The sequence below is a fragment of the Astatotilapia calliptera genome, chromosome 18 (genome assembly GCF_900246225.1).
Source record: "Astatotilapia calliptera chromosome 18, fAstCal1.2, whole genome shotgun sequence".
NCBI classification, from domain to species: domain Eukaryota; kingdom Metazoa; phylum Chordata; class Actinopteri; order Cichliformes; family Cichlidae; genus Astatotilapia; species Astatotilapia calliptera.
This window is the reverse complement of record NC_039319.1, coordinates 33,231,130-33,256,471: the sequence shown is the minus strand read 5'-3', so window position 1 is coordinate 33,256,471 and position 25,342 is coordinate 33,231,130. Positions and strand designations below refer to the sequence as shown.

General features: G+C 41.0%; 1 protein-coding gene across 1 annotated transcript in view; it reads left to right on the top strand.

The window, feature by feature from the left end:
• LOC113011196 (microtubule-associated protein 4-like) overlaps positions 1-25,342 on the top strand; it is a 137,195-nt gene that overhangs the window by 83,986 nt on the left and 27,867 nt on the right. The window contains 4 exon segments of the mRNA XM_026150630.1: positions 14,084-14,403; positions 16,881-17,078; positions 21,707-21,815; positions 25,079-25,138. Of these exon segments, the coding sequence (XP_026006415.1) occupies positions 14,084-14,403; positions 16,881-17,078; positions 21,707-21,815; positions 25,079-25,138 (687 nt within the window).

Genomic DNA, 25,342 nt, shown 5'->3' with positions numbered 1-25,342 from the left:
GTAGCAGCAGATCTTTCTTTGCCCTTCCTTCCTCTGCACTTCAACTGACCACATATCATTACAGCACAATTACATTTGGCTAAATTTAGCTGTCTGCTGTGGCTTCCTTTCAGACAATAAGCCAGAGTGAAAAGAGATGCATTTTAAATTTCAGTAAGAGGCTTTATTTCTTTATTAGGCTGCCATATCAGTTTCAGTTTTCACAGAAGCCAGTTTTTATCCACAGCGTACATCTAGTGTCATTCTAGTTTATGATAGCAGTTAATCAAGTTAATGAGCTGAGTTGAAAGGAGTGTATGGCAGTTGCACATGTCAATATGTGGAGTAATGTGTAATAAAGTAATGTAATAAAGGTATGAGAGGGTTATCTTACACGGCCACTAACTTAAGTTTGGAATCAATGTATAGCTAAGTTGCATGGCTAGTAAACACACTGAAAATAATGTGGACAGAATGACAAAGAATAAAGGAAATGACAGCAGACAAGAGCTGTTTAACCAGGTTATAAGATTTCTTGCAAAAGGGGAGGAAGAATTACGATGTTGTATTTGAAGTAGAGGTATGATCCATAACCAGGTCAGTGTTACATTGAAAGCTGTCTGGCCAATAGACGTTCTCCTCCAGGGGACTCGTACTATAAAAAAACGTAAAAGGTTGAGTCTCTTTTAATTGACATCTTCTCCTAACAGGTGATGGAATAAGATAAATCAGTCTGGGAAATAACATCACATCTTTATCGTGTTTCATCTTATCTGATGAGTGTCTAACATAGATCATGGTGCAGAATTCTTTTATGAGTGCCTAGAGATATTCAAAGGACATTTTCACAGGTTGAGACCGATGGTGAAACAAAAGCATGTGAAGAGAACAGGCAGAGGATTATGGGAGAACTCTTTTTTATAGCCTTTTATCTATAACAACAAATCATCTATAACAGTGTTCTGCCATAATCTTCTGCCTGTTCTCTTCCCATGCTTTTGTTTCATCATCATTGCGGGGTGGCTGTAGCTCAGGAGGTAGAGCAGGTCATCTACTGATCAGAAGGTTGGTGGTTTGGTCCCTGGCTCCCCCTGTATGCATGCCCCAAATTGCTCTCTGAAGGATCCATCAGAGTGTGAATGTGTGTGAGTGTTAGGTAGAAAGTATTTAAAAAGCATAGAAGAAAGTGCTTGTGTGAATGGGTATGAATGGGTGAACGTGGCGCTTTGAGTTGAGTAGAAAAGCGCTATGAGGAGTCAGTCCATTTAATGTTCCGAGACTGAGTAGAGAGGCCCTGCTCTGCTCACTTTTTGCACCATACCTTTATTTTAAGACTACTAAAGTAGCTTTGCATGATATATAGTTGAAAATAATCTTCGTTTATCTCAGTCAGGGCCTTAGTTTACTTGAAGGCTTATTTTTGATTAGCTGCCCTACGTGAAAGGTTTGATCAGCCAGAGTTGTTTTCCTGCAATGACCTTCTAAGGATATTCGCTGTCACTGATGTCATACAGATGCAAGAGTAGGAAAAACTGCCTGAAACATAGTGTTTAGTGCAGTCTAGCCTGATCCAGTTGCTCGCAGAGATTACTTGTACTGACCTCATTATTTGAAACTGTGTCCATGTTTAATGTGAGTATCAGTCATTGGAAGTGTTTGTGTGACAAAACATAAAAGAATAGGCTGAATAGACCCAATCTGAGATTATTTAATATGTACCATTTGCTCTTATTGTAATGGCTTCTGCTGGTTTACTTTTAGAATAACTGCATGCCTCTAACTGTTTAATCCATCCATTCAGTGTGTTGTTTTGTTTTGCAGCCTGCAGTTGACAGAAAGCTGGAACATTGATTAGACATTGACACTGACTGTACTCATTCAAATATAGAGCGGCTATTTCTAGAATTGTGTGTGTGCATATTTGTTCATACACACAGTATGTGTGTGTAGGTGAACAGCTTCCACTGACGTGAATCTTTGAGATTCTAAAGGCACACACCCACACAGACACACTCACAACAGACAGCATGTCTGCAACTTAAGGTGCTGTCTTCATTCAGCACAGAAGGGACTCACAGCTACACGTACCACACGCACAACAAAGTACACAACTGTGAAGGGAGGGGGCAGACAAGTGCAAGGCTCAAATCTTGAGCTTACACGACACAGACTGAAAATAAGCAGATATTAAGAACAGTTAGGCTCAGCTAACGGCAGCTTTCATTTAAGACACGTCTTTCAGCTGATGGCATCAAAAGCTTCGTTATGTGCTTGGACTCTCAAACAAGACACAGCTTACAGCAGCTGCCTGTGGTTTTTAGAGCTCATTCAAAGGACTGAGACTGGTACTTATATAGGTGTTTTGTGCTCGAACTAGGCACTCAAAGCTCTTTTTGGACTCTGCTAAATTTGGTAGTATCACTGGTTCCCGTTAATAACAGCAAACTAACGTTAAAAAGCAGCTGGTTCATCTGTAGCCCAAAACAGATCATGGTTTTTGTTTTTTAACTGGAGGTCAGAACACAATCAAATAAATCAGCAAAACAGTTTTTACATAAAATAAGTACTTTACTTCCTGGTTTGTTTGTTGTCAGAAAAGCTGGAAATGGCATCTTCTGGTCATGTTTTGTTAGTTTAATTTTGCTAGCTGAATACGTTTTGCTAAATGCTAAGAGTTATAACCACAAATGTTACAAAGTTGCTTTTTGTAACAGTGAGGCTAAAACCAATGAGGCACATTATACTTAAGTGCTTTTTAATTTGCAGGGTTAATGATGTGAACAGCATATATTTAACCCAAACCGTCATCTTTCATAAGTCTAAACAATTTGTATTGTGCTTCAGTGTAGCCACAAAGCCAGTGAAAGGAGTGAAACAAAGCTCTGATTTATTCCACCTTCATTTACAATTTACAAAATTTCATAAACACAATTTACTAAATTGTTAGTTTGCTACAATATCTGTTAACTGCAGCTCAATTAAGTATTAAATGTAATATCTAGTGTTATTCATTGTTTTAATTATTTTAAATTCAACATTAAATTTTATAATTTGTCCAACAGAAAAAAAACTAGTACTATATGAGGAAGTCAGGAGCAGTAAAGAAGTATGTGAGGGTGGTGAAGTAAGAGACTGGTGATGGGTCATGGTGGGGAGGGTATGACATTAGGTATCTACTTTGAGCCAAGGGCGTAGATTTGGTTTTGGCATTGGTGGGGACGGATGAGTCAACAACCGAACCTGCCCCGTTTCTCTTTTTTTTTTTTCCTTTTTGTCGTTGCTTCTTGATAACAAAAGGAGAAATATACTTGCCTACATATGCTATTCTACATGCTTTTAAACCATTTAAAATTACAATTCATAATTATATAATGAATTATATAATTATGACATATAATTATATGTCAATTTTATAATGTTAAATTACTATTAAACAAATGACTAAGTATTTTAGACTTTAGTTTACTTCAGCCATATTCCATATAAATCAGGTATCGTACAAAAATAAAAATAGCTTCAAATACAGTCATGACAATAAAAGAATATGACTTTAAGGACTTAACAACATTACTTCAGTTATAATACACCAACATCTCTGATACATTAGCACTAAGGGAACACTGAATGACCTGCTGGCTACTCATCTAAGATTACCACAAAAGATCTCTCAGCAAAAGTATGCAACATTTTAGGCACTACTGCTCCAATCAAATCAGTGAGCTGGGATTTTTTATTCTAAACATGAACTACTGTTACAGCAACAGACATTAATACTACTGGTGCCCCACACAACAACCCAATGTCCACTATGTGAAGCAGCCAAACACATGCCTGCTCCTCTCGTTAACTGAGATAAACTGCTGGCATATTGGTTTTGCATCTATACTGTCCAGGCTCTCCTGGTGGACACACAGCAGCATTGTTTAATCTCATTTGAGTCATTGTTGACCTTAGCCATCTTTTTAGTCTTCTGAGAGCACTGAAGCTTCTTTTAGCCTCAGTACCTGCGTTTTATCCTCAGATTAAAATTATTATTATGTGCGTGATGTGCCTCACCTTTGGCCCTGGCTCTTCCCCTCTGACTGCACTAAGACATATTGCCACCGGATAAAATAACACATTGATTCGTGCCATATAAAAAGTGAGACATGTCAATTCAGATTCTTTGTCAAATATACACTAATGAATCAATTTACATCAGCAGCCTAACAATTGTCATGATAATAAATACTAGTTAATCTATAGCACCAAATCATCAGTCAGTCACCTGTGACCTCGGCTCTTCACCTCTGAGCTACAACATGGCAGAGCTGCCTCTGTCACCTGATCAATAACAGTGAGACATTCCAAATACATGCAGTCACACATGAGCTTCAAATACAGTCATGAACCATCAAGTCATCATCCAATTTCACCTGTGATCTTGCATCACCATTACTCTCTGAGCTTTGTGTTGGTTCTTCTGTCACCTGACAAATAGGACAAACATGACAATAAGAATAAAATGTGCAGCTGCTTCAGTGTTTCTGTCACTTTGTGCAGATCTTGACTCATCAGTAATGTTTGTAGGGTGAGTGCATTTTTAAACAATTTGTGCAAACTGCACTACAAGGTGGAATATTTGCAAAATCATGACTACCTCATGATATTTTGTCTCAAAAATTAACCCTATGAATATGTCACTACCATTAGGATGGAATTGTTGTGTCACCAACATTTTAACGTTAGACATATATTTTTAACAGCCTCTGTAAACTAATATCCTGGCTGCTCGAAGCTGCCGTTTTCTCTGACAGTTTCAATCAAAATTAGAAATGCTGCTCTGAGACTGAGAGAACTAATAGTGCTGCATGTTGTGCAGTTAGTTTCCAAAACACGTTATTCATGGTTACATACAATTTTAGACCGATGTGGGCCAAAGCCTAGCATAGCCTGTAACGTTACTAAGACGGACACATTTTACGAGTTAACTTGACTTTAAGTAACTTGCAGGTTTCTTTGAAAAATACTTTCTTATATCCAGGTTCTTCCTTTTTGCTGCCATCCTCCTCTCCTCCTTGCAGGTCCTCGCAGCGCAGACTTGCTGCTGCTAAAACTAAACAGAGCTCCCTGAAAGGCACAGCCAATCACATTGGCCATATTTGTCACATGACGTAGGACTCCAGTAGAGAACGTAATTTAACTCTTTCTGCACCGCTGGGTGAATGAGACGTTGACAGATTTTATTTTTTTATTTTTATCGGGTTTGTTTTTCTTTACTCGAAGAGATCAAATTATTGGTGGGGACATGTTTTGAGCTCATTCTTGTTGGACAGGTTGACAGATGAGGTCAGGCAGGAGTCTCCGTGTACAATGATGTTTGGAGTTTGTAGACTTCATTGTGATCTGTACTGTGAGCAGGGAGCAGGAGGAAGAGAGCCTGGACAGGTGGAGGTATGCACCGTAGAGGGGAATGACAGTGAGTAGTATGGCCATGTTCTGATTTACACAGCAGTCAGCTGTTTCTTTCTCTCTCTGTTTTACTTACAGACACCAGCATGTGCAGTTGGTTGCTAGCAGCTGTAGCATGGTATGATGGTATGGATGATCTGACTTGTTCATGTTGGATGAGTCATATTGCTGGTGTGCCAGGGTGCAGTAATGTGACCGTGAAAACCGAGCAATAGAACCACCAGTTTATTAATCAGGGTATGAAATATAGTGGAAACCATAGAGCAGTCCTGATGTGTCTGCGGTCCATGTTGTTGAGTTTCTCTGAGTTTCACTGAGTAACTAAAGAATAATTTTGATGGTATCCTTTGTTCTCTGTATTTGACATTTTAGTCAGCAAATTGTATGCTGTGATCTACAAACACATATATCACCACAATGCAGTCCAGCCAACAAACACTAGCAATCTGAGGTCCTAAAAGCAGATATAAAATGGATAACACACAGGTTTCTACATACCTGTGTGTTATTGCTGAGACAGCACAGATCCTCTTTGCCACCACTTTCCACATAAAAGGCTCCTTGGGTTCGCCTCCCACAAGAACACCTTTCTAGCACATTTAATACTTACAGCATGTAGGTCAGATGACATATATATATATAAAACACCCAGCACGCCCCTGCGGGCGGTTTATCCTTCAAGCTCGGGTCCTCTACCAGAGGCCTGGGAGCTTGAGGGTCCTGCGCAGTATCTTAGCTGTTCCCAGGACTGCGCTCTTCTGGACAGAGATCTCCGATGTTATTCCCGGGATCTGCTGGAGCCACTCGCCTAGCTTGGGAGTCACCGCACCTAGTGCTCCGATTACCACGGGGACCACCGTTACCTTCACCCTCCACATCCTCTCGAGCTCTTCTCTGAGCCCTTGGTATTTCTCCAGCTTCTCGTGTTCCTTCTTCCTGATATTGCTGCTTCTATCTCCTCCTTTGGCCAGCCTATTACCCCAGCAGGGTACCTGATCACGGGCAGGGCGTACGTGTTGATGGCCCGGATCTTGTTCTTACCATTCAGCTGACTCCTCAGGACTTGCCTGACCCTCTGCAGGTACTTGGTGGTTGCAGCCTTTCTAGCGGCCTCTTCATGGTTCCCATTTGCCTGCGGGATCCCCAGGTACTTGTAACTGTCCTCTATGTCTGCAATGTTGCCTTCTGGTAGTTCAATCCCCTCAGTTCTGACTACCTTCCCTCTCTTTGTTACCATCCGACTACACTTCTCCAGTCCGAACGACATTCCAATGTCATTTCTGTATAGCCTGGTAGTGTGGATCAGTGAATCGATGTCTCGTTCACTCTTGGCATACAGCTTGATGTCATCCATGTACAGGAGGTGGCTGACAACTGCTCCGTTCCGTAGTCGGTATCCGTAGCCAGTCTTGTTAATGATCTCACTGAGGGGGTTCAGGCCTATGCAGAACAGCAGTGGGGACAGAGCATCTCCTTGGTAGATCCCGCACTTGATGGTGACTTGTGCTATGGGCTTGGAGTTGGCCTCTAGTGTTGTACGCCACATCCCCATTGAGTTCCTGATGAAGGCTCTTAGGGTCCCATTGATCTTGTACAATTCTAGGCATTCCAGTATCCAGCTGTGGGGCATTGAGTCATAGGCCTTCTTGTAATCAATCCAGGCAGTGCACAGGTTGGTCAGTCTGGTCTTGCAGTCTCGGCTGATTGTTCTGTCTACCAGTAGCTGGTGTTTTGCACCTCTGGTATTCTTGCCAATTCCTTTCTGTGTCCCGCTCATGTATTGACCCATGTGCCTGTTCATCTTAGCCGATATGATGCCTGACAGGAGCTTCCATGTAGTACTGAGGCAGGTTATTGGTCGGTAGTTGGAGGGGACCGGTCCCTTCTTGGGGTCCTTGGGGATCAGGACCGTCCGGCCTTCAGTTAGCCATTCCGGGTGTCTCTCGTTAACTAGCAGCTGGTTCATTTGTGCTGCCAGACGCTCGTGGAGTGCAGTCAGCTTCTTCAGCCAGTAGGCGTGAACCATGTCGGGCCCTGGTGCTGTCCAACTCTTCATACTGGAGACTCTTTCTTGGATATCTGCCACTGTGATGGTTACTGGACCCTGTTCAGTGAGGTCGCTGTGGTCTGCCCTCAGATCCTCTAGCCACTGAGCATTGCCGTTATGGGTTGCATCCTTCTCCCATATGCTCTTCCAGTATTGCTCCGTCTCCAGCCTTGGTGGTGCTGTCCTCTTATTGTTCCCTTGCCACTGAGAGTACACCTTTGCTGGTTCTGTGGAGAACAGCTGGTTTATTCTCCTGCCTTCTATCTCTCTGGTGTACCTCCTCAAGCGGCTGGCCAAGGCTGTGAGTCTCTGCTTGGCAGTTTCCAAGGCCTCAGGTATGGACAGCTTGCTGTATTTCTTAGGCACCTTATTTGTCGCACCTTTCTGCAACTCCGTTAGTTGGCTAACCTCCCTCCGTGCTACTTTGATCTTGCCCTCTAGCCTCCTTCTCCATGGAGGGTACTGCCCCTTGTGGGGGTAATAATAGATGAAAAACTTAACTGGAGAGCTCACGTAAGATATATTCATTCCAAAGTATCACGAAGCATTGCAGTACTAAACAAGGCAAAACAGGTATTCGACAGAACATCACTTCATATTCTCTACTGTTCACTGGTTTCACCATACTTAAGCTATTGTGCAGAGGTCTGGGGCAATAACTATAAAACCACATTACATTCACTTTTTACTCTTCAAAAGAAAGCAATTCGAATCATCCACAATGCAGGTTATAGGGAACATACAAACTCACTATTTTTGCAGTCTGAAATATTGAAAATTGACGATATAGTGAAATTCCAAACAGCACAAATTCTATTCAAAGCAAAAAATAAAGAACTGCCAGGTAATATTCAGAGTATGTTTTTTTTTTGAAAGAAGGAAGTTATAATTTAAGGGGTTTTTGTAACTTCAAAACAATGAAGATACGTACTACAAGAAAAGGCTTTTGTGTTTCTGTTCAAGGAGTGAAACTATGGAACAAACTGAATATGGAATTAAAGCAATGTCCAAACATAAAACTGTTCAAAAAGAGTTATAAAAATATGATCTTCTCGATCTATAAAGAAAAGGAAAATATTTAAATTAAGTGAATGTCTCTATTTAAAAACAAACAAACAAAAAATTCATGATGTGATATTATAGTATATAGTATATCAGAAATCTGTTCACTATTTTTATTACAAATTATATCAGTAAGGAAGCTGACTAAATATTCACTGATAATTTATGGGACAGGGGTGGGATTAAATAAGTGTATACTTCTTCCCACTCCCTTTCAACATGTAAATTAATCAGAATGTTTTTTTGTATGTAATTTGTATAGTATTTTTTTTCTCTCTTATTTCTTTTCTAAATGTACTTGTATATTGTTCACATGTTGAAATAAATTACCAATCAATCAAAAATTACCAATCAATCCAGCTGCTATGGCTATATATATATATATATATATATATATATATATATATATATATATATATATATATATATATATATATATATATATATATACCACCTTTTTCACATTCACTAAGGAATAATTCAAGTAACATATAACTAGTAAACTCAGCTGAACAGTTAAAGGTAAACGTTCAATAGGTCTCAGTCACACAGGCATAGAGACTGGTCAGTGACCCTCGGGCAACCTCTGTTCACTAGAGAAATAAAAGACAAATGGCAACACCAATGACAGCAGACCAAGCTTGCTGTTTAGCAAGGTTACATACAGTCAAGACTACCTACAAAGACAAGATAGCGATGGCAATAATATATTTGTAAGAGTAGCTGGATCGAAAACAAGGCTAATCCTACTATGAAGGCTGTCTGGCCAAAGGATATTTTCCTCCAAGGGGATTCAAATTTATTCTGGATGTAATTCATTTTCATTATTTCTAAGGTTAAGCCTCTTTTAATTGTCATCTCCTTCTCTAGTTTGAGATGTAATAAGACAATTCAGTGAGGGGGAATGGGTTTTCTTCATCATTGGGTTTCATCTCATTTGATGACTGTCTAACAGATATGATCTTGCACATTGGTTGATGAGTGTCCGGATGTATTTTTCACATGTGAAGACTGGGGCTTCAATTGCGAGGCAGATCAACTTTTTCTGGGGAAATCTGTTTTGTCCATAGAAGCCCATAGTCTATAGAGGCGAAAAAATGAGGACATTTGTGTTTATTTCTTGCAACAATGCTTCAGGCACTAAATTTTATATCATTGAAAAGCCTGTTTGTTTCCCCTTTTTATGGGTTGAGGACCAGAGTTGAGTATTTGGGTCGCACCCATGAAAAACTCAAGCTTGTCTGCCAGTGCCATTGTTTCGTTTACTGGATTGGATGATTGAAGTTTGAAGAAAGAGGATGTATTGGCAACAATTGATTCATTTAACGAGGGGGGCCTCAGTAGCACGTGGAAGAACATTATGCAGCCACAGCCTGGCACCTCCTCCTTGTGCTGGTCACCAGCTGTGTGACCAGCATTTGTTTTAAGTAAGCCAGTGTGGTTGCACATGCTATACCTCCCACAACCACTTGCCACCTGGTTGTGGACTACACACTTTGGTTACCAGGATATCACAAACCAGTCTCTAGGCTTGTATGAAGAAGGATTTAAGAAGGTTATTTAAAGCCACAGAAAGCTTGTCGCTGAATCTTGTGCTTCGTATTGCTGAACTATCACTAGTAAAGTTCTATTGTGGCTAAACGCAGGCACCACAGAAAAGGAATGTGTGGCATGAAAAGGACAGTATGTGTGCCTCTGCTCCACTGATTTTGATCTAATTGATCAAACTGGAACGTGTTAATGAAGTGTGCTGCCAACTCAGTATTCTTTTGCACTGGCTGGATTTCACTGTCTGTGAGAAGTTTCTATAACACTCAGTGTTGATTTCTGCCTTTATCGAAAGACTAAAAAAGACGCTGAGTAATATTGTTTGGAATAAGAGACACATTTTATGGACCTTTGCTGTTCACTGCAGCTGAAGACGTCAGGATGCCTCATTTCTTCTGTCATCAAATTCTCCTTTTAGTTTGTTTGCTGCTATTTGAATGAAATGGATAATATTGACTTATTTTCACCAAAATCAGACAAAGCTCTGCAATAAATCTCGGCCATCAAGGCCATTAAAATTAATTTAACAAAGAAGGCCTCTTTAAGAAGCCACTGCAGCAAGTTATGAGTTTGCATTAACATTAGCTTAACCTTCCAGGGCAGGAAGTGACTTCATTTACAGTTTGATAAACCACCACAAAATAAATCACTGGGGCAGACAACCAGTAAAAAGAGAGAAGCAGCAGGATAAATAGGACAGTAGCACTGAATGCTGAACATACTGTGGCACCTTACCGGCACACGTGAGCCATCCATGTGGCAACTTTCCGTGCTCATTACTGCTTGTGCCTGATTTGATCTCTACTGCAGGCTAGTTTGCAGCTCCAGTTAAGAGCAGCATAAGAAAATGGATCTTTTTTCATGGCAGCTGTAGATGCTGCTTGATTGTTGGAGAAAGCACAGCAGCAGCAAGCTGCCATCGGTTGAAAGGAGGAAGAGCAGTTATCGCACAGTAAACAGGGGGCAAGAGGGGGGGAGGCATTAGGGTACAGCACAGCCAGGCCTTTCCACTGTCACAGTTACATAAGATGTGTCTTCATGGCAACAAAAGGCCTCTGTCGTTTTCTGCTCCCAGCCCTCAGCCCCGCCGGCTGTGTCCTTAACCCCATCGACCTCATTAAATATTCCCCTCTGCTCTCCTCATGTATCCCTGTTTACTTTCTTTCTTTCACTTTATTGTCCTTTTTCCTCTGTGGATCAGTTATTACCGCCAAAGGTTCTTCATAACCATGTCACACACTGAAAAACACTGTAATTTATGTAAACACGAGTATTATTACATGTTTAAAGTTTCAAATAATGTGGACATTTTTTGTAGAAGTATCCCTGTAGGCCAAACTTCAGGTGTTTTTTGTACTCTTTGTTCTTCATGATGTCATTCTGTCATTCTCGTAGTGAGAAAAACACGCCACATTTAATTTGAGGATTTTTACTCTTGGGAGAGGTGCTGAAGATAGTCTATTGATGAATGATTACAAAAATGTATTAGAAAAATACACTCCGTGATTGCCATATCATCCTCAGAGATGTTAACCAGATACGGAAGAACGGGGCCCATAACACAGCCCTCCTTTCACCGTCGTTGAAGATCATTTTTTTGGTCTCCATGTTCCACCATAACTCAGATCACAGGGCGCAAGCTATTTAAGTATCTCCCAGATTATTAAGGACTCAGTTGGTGGTAGAGCTCTGCTGTTGTGGAATAATTTATTAAGATCACCATCGAGACCTTTAAATCGAGACTAACAACCTATTAATTTCACTTGCAAATGCAGCTTTAAAACCTTCCTGCTGGAACCTCATTTTGTGTTTGCTTTAGTTTTATTCTCCAGTCTGTTAGAGTACTCTGCACTTTGTAGTTATTAAGCATTTAATGATAGATGGTGTTTCTTAAAAGAAACGGTTTAGATATTTTGTAACAGTACAATACAAATAAAGACAAATAAAATCTAATTATAGATGAATCATAAGAGAGATATAAGTCATCTAGTTCATAAAAAAGATGACAGATCGACTCTTAAAAAGGGTTCAGGGTTGGATAGGGTTTGACCCCTCTGACATGGATTATTGTGAGGATACAGCCTCACCATTGCAAGCTCTTACATAAGGCAGTGCAATAAAATAGATGGTGCTGGCCTGTTTACCAGCCAGACCCAGAATCATCTGCTGCCTCGACCTACATAAAACCTTCCATGTGGAGATTCAAATCTATAAATAACAAAAGTGCAGTTGCAACCAGAAGATCATTTGATGTGATGGGTTTTGTTGGTGAACACAACCTTCAACATTAGCACTGTGTCATCATTTAGGTGCCACACTGGATTAAAGTTTGTGCTCAAGCTTGGTCCTGTTTGTATGTCACTGTATATTCTCACATTTCACAGGACAGAATAATCATTATCATTTCACAGACATGGTTTCTTCATAGCCTCAGATGGCCTTTGCTTACACGGATATGACGAGGGCCATTTAACAAATAATGAGTGCACATTGTTAGTGCCAGAAAAAGCTCAGAGAAGATCCGGGATGGGTGGATAAGTCAGCTTTGGTTTCTTTTACTCATTACTACATTTGTCTTTTATTTTATTTATTTTTTCAGCAGCGGTCCCCAACGCCCGGGCCACAGACCGGTACCCGTCTGTGAGTCATTTGGTACCGGGCCACGAGAGTTGAGATTTTCAGTTTATGGTTTTCAGGGTTTTTATCGTTTTTTTTTTTATCGTTAACTCCGTTTCTCTGGGTCTTTTCCCGTGTGTTATGAATAAATCTTTTTTTTGGTACCAGTACTGGTTTTATTTTGTTGTATTTATCCACCATAAATACAATAAACGAACCGGTCAGTGGTGCAAAAAAGGTTGGGAACCGCTGGTTTAAAACATACAGAATGTTTTAAATTATGCCTGGATGATTGATTTGTGAGGCTGATTTTTATTTAACCTTGTAGAAAGTAAAATGTTAAAACGGATTTATGCTTTCTGCTCAGATAGCACTTATCTTAAATCAGAATCAGAATCAGCATACTTTATAAATCCCTAAGAAAATTATGTGGGTTACAGTTGTTCCAGTATAAATAACAGTAACAGAAACAGACAAGACTATTTAACAATACAATATGTTACAGATGTATGAAATTTAAGAAATAGCACAATATATACAAATCACTAAATAATAAATATCAAGGATTGACGGAGGTGATTATAAATAAATGTCAAGAATGTTGACAGCAACATTACTGAGTAGAAAAGAGTGTGTGCAAAAAGGATGTAACTATTGCAGTGTTTACAGTGTGTTAGATGGAGGAGCTGTACAGGGAGATGGCCACAGGCAGGAATGATATCCTGTGTCATTCAGTGGTGCTTTTTGGTAATCTCAGTCTGTCACTGAACGTGCTCCTGTGACTAGCCAGCCCGTCATGGAGTGGGTGGGAGGTATTATCCTGCATTGTCTTTATCTTGGACAACATTCGCCTCTCCGACACCACCTTAAGGGAATCCAGCTCCATCCCCACAACATTACTGGCCTTGCGGATCAGTTTATTTGCATCTGCGACCCTCAACCTGCTGCCCCAGCATGCAACAGCATAGAGGATAGCTCTGGCCACAACAGACTCACAGAAAATCCTGAGCATTGTCCAACAGATGTTGAAGGACTTCAGCCGCCTCAGAAAATAAAGATGACTCTGGCCTTTCCTGTAAAGTGCAGTGGCGTTTTTTTTGTTTTGTTTTGTTTTTAAGCTAGAGATATAGAGATTTTGAGAATATGAACTAGACTGCACATAATATGTACATCCCCCTTTTGCTTACTGCAAAGCAGCTTTCAAAATCATGTTGTAAGTTGAACAGAATCTTGATATTTGATGACATTTATTAGAATTTTGTTACAATTTTGAATTTATATATGTGGGCTCTTTTGTCTCCAGTCACATCCCGTTACTCATTATGCAACAGGGTTTGTTAAAATAGTCTGACACTAATGACAGCATTCTTTCTTTCGCAGTTAAATCTGACAACAAAGACAAGCAGGAGAAGACAGACACCGTGTCTGGGAAAACAGACAAGATTGACAACTTTGACAAGAAGGAAGAACAGCAGAAGGACTACGGCCCAGACAAGAACCAGAAGTCTGAGAAGATAATCAAAAACGAGGAAAAGCTAGAGAAGATGAACGCGGAGAAAAACAACAAGGCGGAAAAGGTGGACAAGCCGGAGAAGACCAACAAAGATGAGAAGAAGGAGGAGAAGGGTGTGAAAGGGACGGCCAAGTCTCCCACAGGGAATGGTAGCAAGACCCTGGCGAGCCCTGACAGCAAGAGCAAGGTGGGTCACATACAGACACGCATAAAGAGAATAATTAGTGTCATCTACGCACATTTCCAGCACGCAAACTGCACAGTCATCGTGGTAAAAGCAGTCACCCGATAATAACAAGTCTGACCTCCCACAGTTGCAACGAAAGCCTGTGAAGTGTCCTTGAGCAAGACACACAATTGCTTACAAATGCTGCAGAAGCTGATCACAGAAATCACAGAAACATATTTCCTTTATCTCTTGTGTGTGTGCTAGGGGAGGTCTGTGTGTGTGTCTGTCTAAAGTGTTGGTCACACCAGTATTTTACCTTCTGAGGCCCATGACATCATAGGTGGTAACCCTAAGCTTGGTGTGAATAGCGTTTGAGGTGCGCCAGTTGGAATAATTGTTTTATTTTCTGATTGACAGGACTACATTACACACACACACACACACACACACACACACACACACACACACACACACACACACACAATTACAACCATTTTGAGTTGCAATTTCACACACACACACACATATATATATGCACATATATATATGTGTGTGAAATTTCACTGCAACTCAAAATGGTACTCAGTAGTATGCATGTCCCCCGTGTGCTTGTGTGCATGCTGCCAGTGAGATGGTATCCTGGTGGATCTCCTCCCAGATCAGGACCAGGGCATCACTGTGCTTCTGGACAGTCTGAGGTGTAACCTGGCGGTGTCGAAGGGACTGAAACCTAATGTCCCAGAGGTGTTCTTTTGGATTCACGTTAAGTGAGCGTTGGGGTCAATCATCCTTTATTCTCCAGGATAAATTCTCCTGCTTGCATACTCTTACCACTTGAGACCTGGCATTGTCGTCCATCAGGAGGAACCCTGGACCCACTTCACCAGCAGTGGGTCCAAGGATTTCATCCAGATACTTAATGGCTGCCAGGGTGCTGTTTCCCAGCCTGTAGAGGTCTGTGCCTGTCTTCATGGATATGCCTTCCCAGAGCATCACTGACCCACCACCAAACTGATGTTGAGCAACATGTTGAAGAATATTACAGACAGCAATATCTCTCCCTTAGAGATAGGGTGAGAAGTTCAGCCATCCGGGAGAGTCTCAGAGTAGAGCCACTGCTCCTCCACATCGAAAGGAGCCAGTTGAGGTGGTTCGGGCATCTGACAAGGATGCCTCCTGGGTGAGGTGTTCTGGGTATGACCCACTGGGACCCAGGACACGCTTGAGAGATTATATCTCTCTGGTGGACTTGGTGTTCCCCTGGACAAGCTGGAGGAGGTGGCTGGGGAGAGAGAGGTCTGGGCTTCTCTGCTTAGGCTGCTACCCTTGCGACCCGGCTCTGGATAAGCGGAAGAGGATGGATAGATGGATGGACAAACAGTAATACAGCCCACTAGAGGACGTCAGGCCCTTGAGCCATCCAGTGTATTTCTGATTGTTTGGTCAGAAACATTCACACCTGTGGCCTCCTGGGGGTCATTTTGTAGTTCTGGCAGTGCTCGTCCTATTCCTCCTTAGACAAAGGATCAAATACCGGTTTTGATGTTGGCTTAAGAACCAACCCTTTTCAGCTCTCCTAGAGTAACTGCCTGTTTCCTGGAATCTCCTCTATGCTCTTTAGACACAGTAAACCTCTGGCACTGGCATGTATTGATGTGCCATTCTGGTGGAGTTGGATACTCTGTGCTACCTTGGTAGGGTCCAGTTATTGTCTCATACTAGTAATAGTTACACTGAGGCTAGTAGTGACAAAAAAATGTTCTTGACAAAAAATATCTTGACCTGTAAAACCATTTGTATTGCCTCAGGTTGTCTCATTGTTTCCCCTCTATTGAACCTGTTTCATTAATCGGTTTTAGCTGCTTTACTGTTAATGAAACAAGTGTATACATACAGAACAGAATTATATACATAATAGACTATCACCTTTGGAGTAAATGAGTATAAATTTAGGAGTAAAGACAAAAACCCAAAGAACTTTAGTGACCAACTGGCAAATAAACCGCTTTCATACTGACATGTTCCCAGTAGGTAGCATTTAAGCTAACTGTTTACGTTAAAGCCACGAGGCCAGAGAGTTTTCATACAACTTTCTACATTATAAGCTTACACAAATGAAACTCACTGTCCACTAACTGCATGCTAGCTGACGTGTTTGTGAATCTGTCCAGTGTCTGACATTGAATTTCCATATTACATGCAGCTGTGGGCTACTGCTCATTTTATCTCACTTGAGGCCTGTAATTTCATTATTTAGTAATCATGACCTTTCTAAGCTGGTTATAAATTGCTTAGTCGGTTTTATAATTTATGGCCTGTTTTATGATTATCTATGGTTGCTGGCTGGGCTGCTATATCACGCTGTCATTGCAGTCATTGCTGAGTTCACTGCAGCTTTTTCTTTTTCTATCTGTCTTTCTTTTTCTTCCTTTCTTTTCTGCGCTGTCCTCCTTTTTTTACTATTATTTTGGCTTCTTTAATTTCATAATCACCAGCCTAATGCAGGTTCCACCAAACCAGATTCTGCCAAATCACGCCCATCCACTCTCTCCACAAATGGCGAGGCCAACTCGGCCAAACGCCCCTCCCCCACCACTGCTTCAGCCAATAAAAAAAGCCCTGTACCCAAGGCAACTACACCTACTGCTGCCAAGCGGCCGCCAACAGCAACTAGCTCTGCTAAGGCTGCCAAGGTAAGTATAAGACACAAGGTTACATGTATATCTTCAGTGCAAGCTATGTCTTTATTTGGTAAAGACTGGATGACTCTCAGTCTACATTAATATCTAGATATGTATTTCAGAGTTATAAAATAGGATCCTTACATGCCATTTCACATTTTAAAATATATATTTCACCCATACATGAAAGATCGATGTAACCACCACTGCCCATTAGATTATGGCAGGGGCCTCCAACTCCAGTCCTCGAGAGCTACTGTCCTGCAGCTTTTAGATCTATCCTTGTTCCAACACACCTGAGTCAGATTAATGGCTTGTTACCAGGCCTTTGCCAACCTTGACGGCACACTGAAGAGGTAATTCAGCCATCTGAGGCTGTGTCCCAATTCAGAGACCGCACGCTTGAAGTATGCATTTTGAGTGCGATTACGTCACCGCCACACGACGACGGCTGTCCCAATTCAAAGTGTACTCCAAATGCGCCGTCGATTTCCCCAAATATCAAGCGTGGTCCGTGTCACTACCCGATCTGTACCGGAAACCCGATTGATACCCAGCATGCGCAAAAGGTGTCTACTTCCGGTTGAAGCATTTTACGATAGTTATGGGTCAGAGTATCTGTTAAGATGTTAAGAATAATAATCTCTTAAAATGTTTCCAATAATGAAACATTTCAATATAATGTAGACAAAAACGAAAAATAAAAAGATAGTTACGGATCAGGACTCCCGATCCGTACCGCGCATGCGCAGATGTTTTCTTCTTCTTCTTCTGTTCATTTAATGGCAGTTTATTCCTCAGTGTACGAGGATACTGCCCCCTGCTGACCGAGCGAATGAAGCCTATTGCAAACTGAATTAGCATCATTACAAAACGTGTGTTAAATTTGATTTAGTGATAGTCGAGTGTGTTTATGCTTGTCTGTGTGGAGAGGATTGATTGGAATAGTGATGATGATGTCCGCTATCACTGTCAATTGTCAGTGAACACTTCATCTGGCTGATGAATCTTCACGTGACATATTACAAAGTCTGTATTATTAATTAGGCGCCATTTTTCTTATTTTACGGCGCTGTTGTTCAATCGGGGAACGCTCTGTGTTGAGGAGAAAAGCATGCATTTGTTTGTATACAGATTATCCATTGTTTAAATGTCCCCGTAGTCGAAAAGGAGGCAGAGCTGTTGAGAAATACTAGGTGCTAACTGGGCGCTAACCGTATCATTCAAATATATTGAATGTCGCAATGTTGGCAAAGAGAGGAAGTGACCTAAGATTTGCGCATGCGGGGAACCGATCGGGTTTCCGGTATGGATCGGGTAGCTACAGTCAATGGTAGCGACAGTCCGGTGCACGCTTCGTGGTCCCATATATCCCACAATTCATAGCGCAGCGGTGGGTGTGGATAATTTTACCGAAAAATACGGCAGACGGCAGAAGAAGAGTGAACTGTCAAAAGTAAGTACTGAATATGATGTCACTTACTTATGTGCGAATGTTTAATAACAAAGAACATTAAAACATTACTGTTGGCCACATGTCGGCAAAGTTATGTGACATTAGTGATGTTTGTACTTTCAGCGTTAACTTGGTTTTAAAGCCTCTACTTCAATATATATATATATATATATATATATATATATATAGTTGACCTTAATCTTACAGAGAATGTGATGATTTCATAGATAATTAAAGTCAGTCATATATCCACAAACACAACAGGCTGAAAGTCAGTGATGCTGCTCGGTTTGCAGTCCTGAATATCACGGCACAAGCAGGATTCACTGCACTGTTAATGTTAGCTATGTTATATTGCTGCCTCTGTTCGGTGGTGTCGAGCCAAACAGACTTTAACGTGTGTTTGAACGAGCTGACGGTTCACTCCTTAAGCTGAAAGAAAGATGCTTTAATCACAGCAGTCACACGTGTGTCCACTGTACCATCTGGGACTCTTCTTGTTTAGCACTCGTAATAACACAAACACTAAATCCTCTTGTTTGTAGCAGTGTGTACACCTGAGACTGTCACCTGTCTGTCTGTCCTGCACTCTCTCTCTTTTTCTTTCTGATTGTGGAATAAAAGTATGAACATGTGTTTATAAGTTACACTTGTTTGAATCCTGCAGCTTATCACACATTTGATTTCCATGTGTGACAACTGCAAGTGTCCAGAGTGAGGACAGACTGAGGGACCCACTGCTGCACATCATCTGTGAGGCTTTGCACCCCTGATGATCCACCAGGACAAACTCAGCAGTGTGTGAGGAAGAGGAGGAGGAAGAGCCAGCAGCAGCTGACAGATGGAGAGAATAGACAGACTGTTCCCTGTTTGTGAAGGACTGCTAGGAAAGTTTAACATAACTAATTGTCTGTCCTGAATCAGTCTTATTAGGTAATGTTCAAATAATTTTATCATCCCAGTGTTTTCAGTGTGGGAGAAAGTACTCAGGGCCTTCAAGTTACACACTATGAAAGGCAGCAACAAGTTTAATGTTCAGAAACCTAAAGTATGTATCAGCAGCAGAATGGAGCTAAAATAAATGTTTGTTTCAGTTCTATGAAGCTTTGAGTATTTTGGATTAGTAGTACTGCTGTGTTTGTTGCATCATATTGCTGTAACTGTTTATATGCTTTATATATTCTGAGGTAAGTTGATCTATAGTGTTACATCATATTCTATAAGGATGTTATGTGTTTGTAGACTTTCTGCCCAGTTTGACCCATTTAGCAGAAGTCAGCCTGTTTAAGGCTCTGATATCTATTCTGTGTGACTTACAGCAGTTATGACATGGTCTGATTTTCTCACCCAATAAAGGAATATTTCATATATCAGTCTACTCTTCATTCTATCATAAACAGTTATCACAGCTTGTACATTTTCTTTTTACACATATATGTAAGCAAGCTAAATGTAATAATGCGAACATATTAAGAGAACAATATTTGTCTCTTATGTATAACACATCTGTATATACACTGTCAAAGATACTTGTCTTTGACTGAAGATTTAAGGTGATAGGAAATATAAAATTTTATATATATATATATATATATATATATATATATATATATATATGTCAGCACCACAGTCCAGGATGAGACAACGAACATCCAAGAATACATTGGGAAGATGGCCCCAACTGACCGAGTGCTCAGTGAATACCTCAGGCAGCAGAAACCCAAGAAAGAGGAGGGAGACGAGGAACCATCATGGAAGGACAGGCCCCTGCACGGTATGTACCACCGGCAGATAGAGGGGGTGGCTGATATCCAGAAATCCTACCAGTGGCTGGACAAAGCTGGACTGAAAGACAGCACAGAGGCACTAATCATGGCAGCACAAGAACAAGCTCTGAGCACAAGATCCATAGAGGCTGGGGTCTATCACACCAGGCAAGACCCCAGGTGCAGGCTGTGTAAAGATGCCCCAGAGACAATCCAGCACATAACAGCAGGGTGCAAGATGCTAGCAGGCAAGGCATACATGGAACGCCATAACCAAGTGGCCGGCATAGTGTACAGGAACATCTGTGCCGAGTATAACCTGGAAGTCCCGAGGTCAAAATGGGAGATGCCCCCAAGGGTGGTGGAGAATGACCGAGCTAAGATCCTGTGGGACTTCCAGATACAGACGGACAAAATGGTGGTGGCTAACCAACCGGACATAGTGGTGGTAGATAAACAGAAGAAGACGGCCGTAGTGATCGATGTAGCGGTTCCGAATGACAGCAATATCAGGAAGAAGGAACACGAGAAGCTGGAGAAATACCAAGGGCTCAGAGAAGAGCTCGAGAGGATGTGGAGGGTGAAGGTAACGGTGGTCCCCGTGGTAATCGGAGCACTAGGTGCGGTGACTCCCAAGCTAGGCGAGTGGCTCCAGCAGATCCCGGGAACAACATCGGAGATCTCTGTCCAGAAGAGCGCAGTCCTGGGAACAGCTAAGATACTGCGCAGGACCCTCAAGCTCCCAGGCCTCTGGTAGAGGACCCGAGCTTGAAGGATAAACCGCCCGCAGGGGCGTGCTGGGTGTTTTTTTTTTGTTAGATATATATATATAGATATATAGATATATAGATATATATATAGATATATAAAATTTTATATAGTATGCACCGTACGTAGTACGCGTAGTGCTCGTACTTAAAGCGTGCGGTCTCTTAATTGGGACACAGCCTGATTCAGCTGTGTTGGAGTAGGGATGCATCTAAAAGCTGCAGGACAGTAGCTCTCGAGGACTGGAGTTGAAGATCCCTGGATTATGGACTCTGAAATTAAACATACTGTATAATCCTGTGGTCATGCTATTAATAATGTCCTCTTGTTGGCCATGCTTGGATGACACAGGTCTTCCACTGATTGAGAGCGTTTTCATACAAATCTTTTGCCTACTATCATTTTAAAAGCCCTGATTGTTCCATGTGGTTCCAGATATCAGCCACCATCTGTCGCAAATATCCTTTTTAATCTCCCAATGTTAAAACGTTAGCCTCCTCTTTTCTCTTGTCACTTTCATTTTCTACTTGCATTTGGCTGCACTATAAAAGCCTGGAAAACACTCCTTATGCACACAGCAGTCATACACAAAGTCATACACGTAAAATTCAGGAACACAGCTGTTTATCTCTTCTTTGGTTTTTCTTCAGACTCCAGAAAATGGGGAAAAATGTCCACCTGTGCCAAAGGCCACGCCCGCTCCCCGTACAACTGCCAGTAAGAATGGCTCCTCTGCAACTGCTGCAGGCAAGACTGCAGGTACGAGGATACAGTGCAGCATCAGTTCCTTTGCTGCACCTACAGCATATCTGACTGTACCAGTTTGCATGATATGAAATAAGATAAGATAAGATAAGATAAGATAAGATAAGATAAGATAAGATCACCTTTATTAGTATCTCAACATATTCTCTGCAACAGGAAACTTCACTCGCTGCTCTAGCTCGAACAGTGACTTGCATTGCACACTGGCGCTGCTCCAGGCTGCATCAACAGGCTAACTGAATTGCTACCATATGTTAGACTTAATCAGATTCAAGTGCTGGCTTTTGAAGAGCCCAACTGGTATTTTTGTCTGCACATGACAAACAGTATCTCACCTCTCAGAGCAAGGGAGATATGAGCTTTTTGTGTGTACCCTCACACAATATGATTCAGTCACCCAGTTCACAGCAATAGGTGTTATGTGCTGTAGGGTTTATGTTTCATTTTAGCTGCATGAGTGCTCCGTTACTCTTTGAGACTTTTGCCCCAGTGTCAACAGTTATGTCCAAGTCCATGATGTTTCTGTCACATCACAGCAGTATTACATACTGTGGCTTTATCAAAAACTGTACATACTGTTACTGGAAACTCATGTTATGCAGTTAACAAACTTCATGTCACCAGAAATTGTTGAGTTTCTGTCTGATTTTGCCTTTAAGCAGTCAGCTCTGCAATATTGTAGAAAAATAAATATCTATGGGCAGAACATATCAGTTAAATAATCACATCGTTGCCAATAAAACCTAAAAGTAGGTGTGATAAATTCAAACTACATCATATAGAAACATATAATATAGTGATAAACAATAGTCTACACTCACAAAGCTTAATTAAACACAATATTGACAAAACATTTTTAGTTTTAGTCTTTGATTATTTGATCAGTCTGTAAGTCAGCTGATTTGGTTGTCGGGTCTGTATAATCATATCTATTCTAAATGTATTTTACTTTGCCTAAATATTGCATGTAAATATAAATATTTGAAATACTATAAAAGAAACTAAAATGATCAAAACTAATCCCAAAAGTAACCAAAACCAAACGACACAAAAAAAAATGTGACAAGTTCATCCAAGTTTTCTTGTCTTTCGGAAATAACAAGTAAGAAAACAACTCTACAGCAAGGTAAGAATGGCAGAGCCGTGCTTTAGCACTTCTAAATTTACCGTGTGTTAGTACGGTTAACAGTTTTCTGTAACATCAGCTAGACAGGAGGTGACAACAGCAGTGATTGTACATGTCTATTCTTCACTCTCTTTATAGCTTCGATTTGGTGTCCACAGACTTGAGAATAAACAAATAACTCATGAGATGCTGAATATTGAAGTCTCAGCTCAAGTTAGTCATTAATGTTGTCTGTCATATTATTGGATCATTACTATAATTTAATGTGAAAAGAAGTGTCCTATTCAACAGGGTGTTTTATATATATATATATATATATATATATATATATATATATATATATTAGGGGTGCAACAATACACAAAATTCATGGTTCGGTTCGATACTTTGGTGTCACGGTTCGATATTTTTTTGATACAAAAAATGTTAATGCCTTTTTAATTTGTCATTTATTTAAATTATAAATATATATTTTCACTCAAAAGTACAGTTTTTAAATTTAATGTTGCTGAAACAACAAAATGATAAAAAAATAAATCGATCTGATCGAGAAATCCCTCATCTTTGGAAAAGAGAGTTTATTACAGAGAAATGGCTCTTTCCAAAATAAAAGCTATACTATACGCTTCTTCTGGGCTATATTCTCAGCAGCATATTAAACATATCAGGTCCCCATAAGGAGAATCCTGTGCTAACGGCTGTCTAAATAACTCGGGTAAAGTTTGTAGCATGCGTGCTTGTTGTTTTTGTCTGCTTTCACTTGTCTTTGCACTAGGATGATGTTGGTGCAAATGTGCAGTCATATTCGTTGTGTTCCCACTAGTACTGTCAGCGTTAATCTGAAATGACGTTAATGCCACAACACGGCAAATCTTCGTTAACGAGCTACCGCGGATTGCCCAGTGCGTGGGGCTAGACAGCGTCAACACGTTAACGAGCAAACTGCGCTAATGAACTAGTTCCCACCCATGTAATTGAGCATTGTGTGGCACATCCGACATACTGTTTTGTCCATGACGCGCTTACCTTCAGGGTCATACTTCACATGAAGACCAAAATAGTTCCAAAGGCCAGATCTGAATGTACGGAGCTCCGCAGGGGATATGGGAGAAGAAAAAAAATTAAGACGGACTTTTGCGAGATCTCGCAAAACAAACTCGGGATCTCGCAAAAGTTTTAGCTGCATTCTTCGGAGGCCGCCAGCTTGAAGCCAACCGGGAGGTCGAGGCACGATGTGCCGGGAAAGCGGTGTTCCCCCCAGCTGTAGTAGGTCTCGACCTCCCGTTAGCTTCGAGATAGTGGTGTCAGATCTCCGAAAACGTCAGAGCACTTTTGCAAATGTGATGTCTTGTAAACCGAGCAGGTATCTGACAATTACACAACTACATCCACGCCTCAAAATATCTTAAAAGTGTATTTTGTGACCCAGAAAGAGTAATATTACAACTAAGTAGCTTTGTTGGATTTCAACTTTTGCGAGATCTCGCAAAAGTTTTGCGAGTCCGTCTTAATTTTTTTTTCTCCCATGTCCCCTGCGGGGCTCCGTATGAATGAGGGTGGGGGAGGTTCAATTTGCCATGTTGCAACGAGCTTAGCTTCTGTCTTGCTAGCTTGCGCTGCGCTTAGTGGATCAGCGCTCGACAGTGCAGCCTAGGCGGAGTAGTCGAACGCAGATCCACTGAGCTCTCAACACAGACAGCATCGTCAGAAGGAAAGTTGATAAAATAAATTACAAATTTTGTATTGTTCGATACATATGCGTACCGAACCGAAAGCACTGTATCGAACTGTTCAATAGCGATACGAGTATCGTTGCACCCCTAATAAATATATATATATATATATACTCCTTTCATGCTCACCTTTCCACTCTTTTTACTTAACCTATTTCCCAGAGGAACCCACCCGAGGGATTAATAAAGTTCTATCTAATCTAATATATATTCTATATTCCTTTTTTCCCTCTTCTTTCTGGAGCATTAAAATAAGTACCCTAACTCCTCACAACCTTAAGCCTATTTTTGGAATGGCTAGAGGGGCACCACCTGAGGCTGGAAATGCCTCATTATTTTTTTTGTATTGCTACCTAAAAATTATGGCGAAAAACCTGTTTTCTGTTTTCCACTTACAGCCAACAAGAACGACAAAACTGAGAGCAAGACCAGTGAGGCCAAGAAACCCAAGACTACACGTAAGAAACATAAAATACTTAAAATAACAGGTTAATTTTTTTTTGGGGGGGGGGGATACACAAACTACACAATACACATGTTTTCATGCAGTTGTAAGTTAGTTTCACAGACATCAATGACTACAAAAGCTCCTTGGGTATTTCCAGTACTTCTTCTACCAGTCAGGTCCCTGTATCCACTTCAGGACCACTTTGAGGTATTTT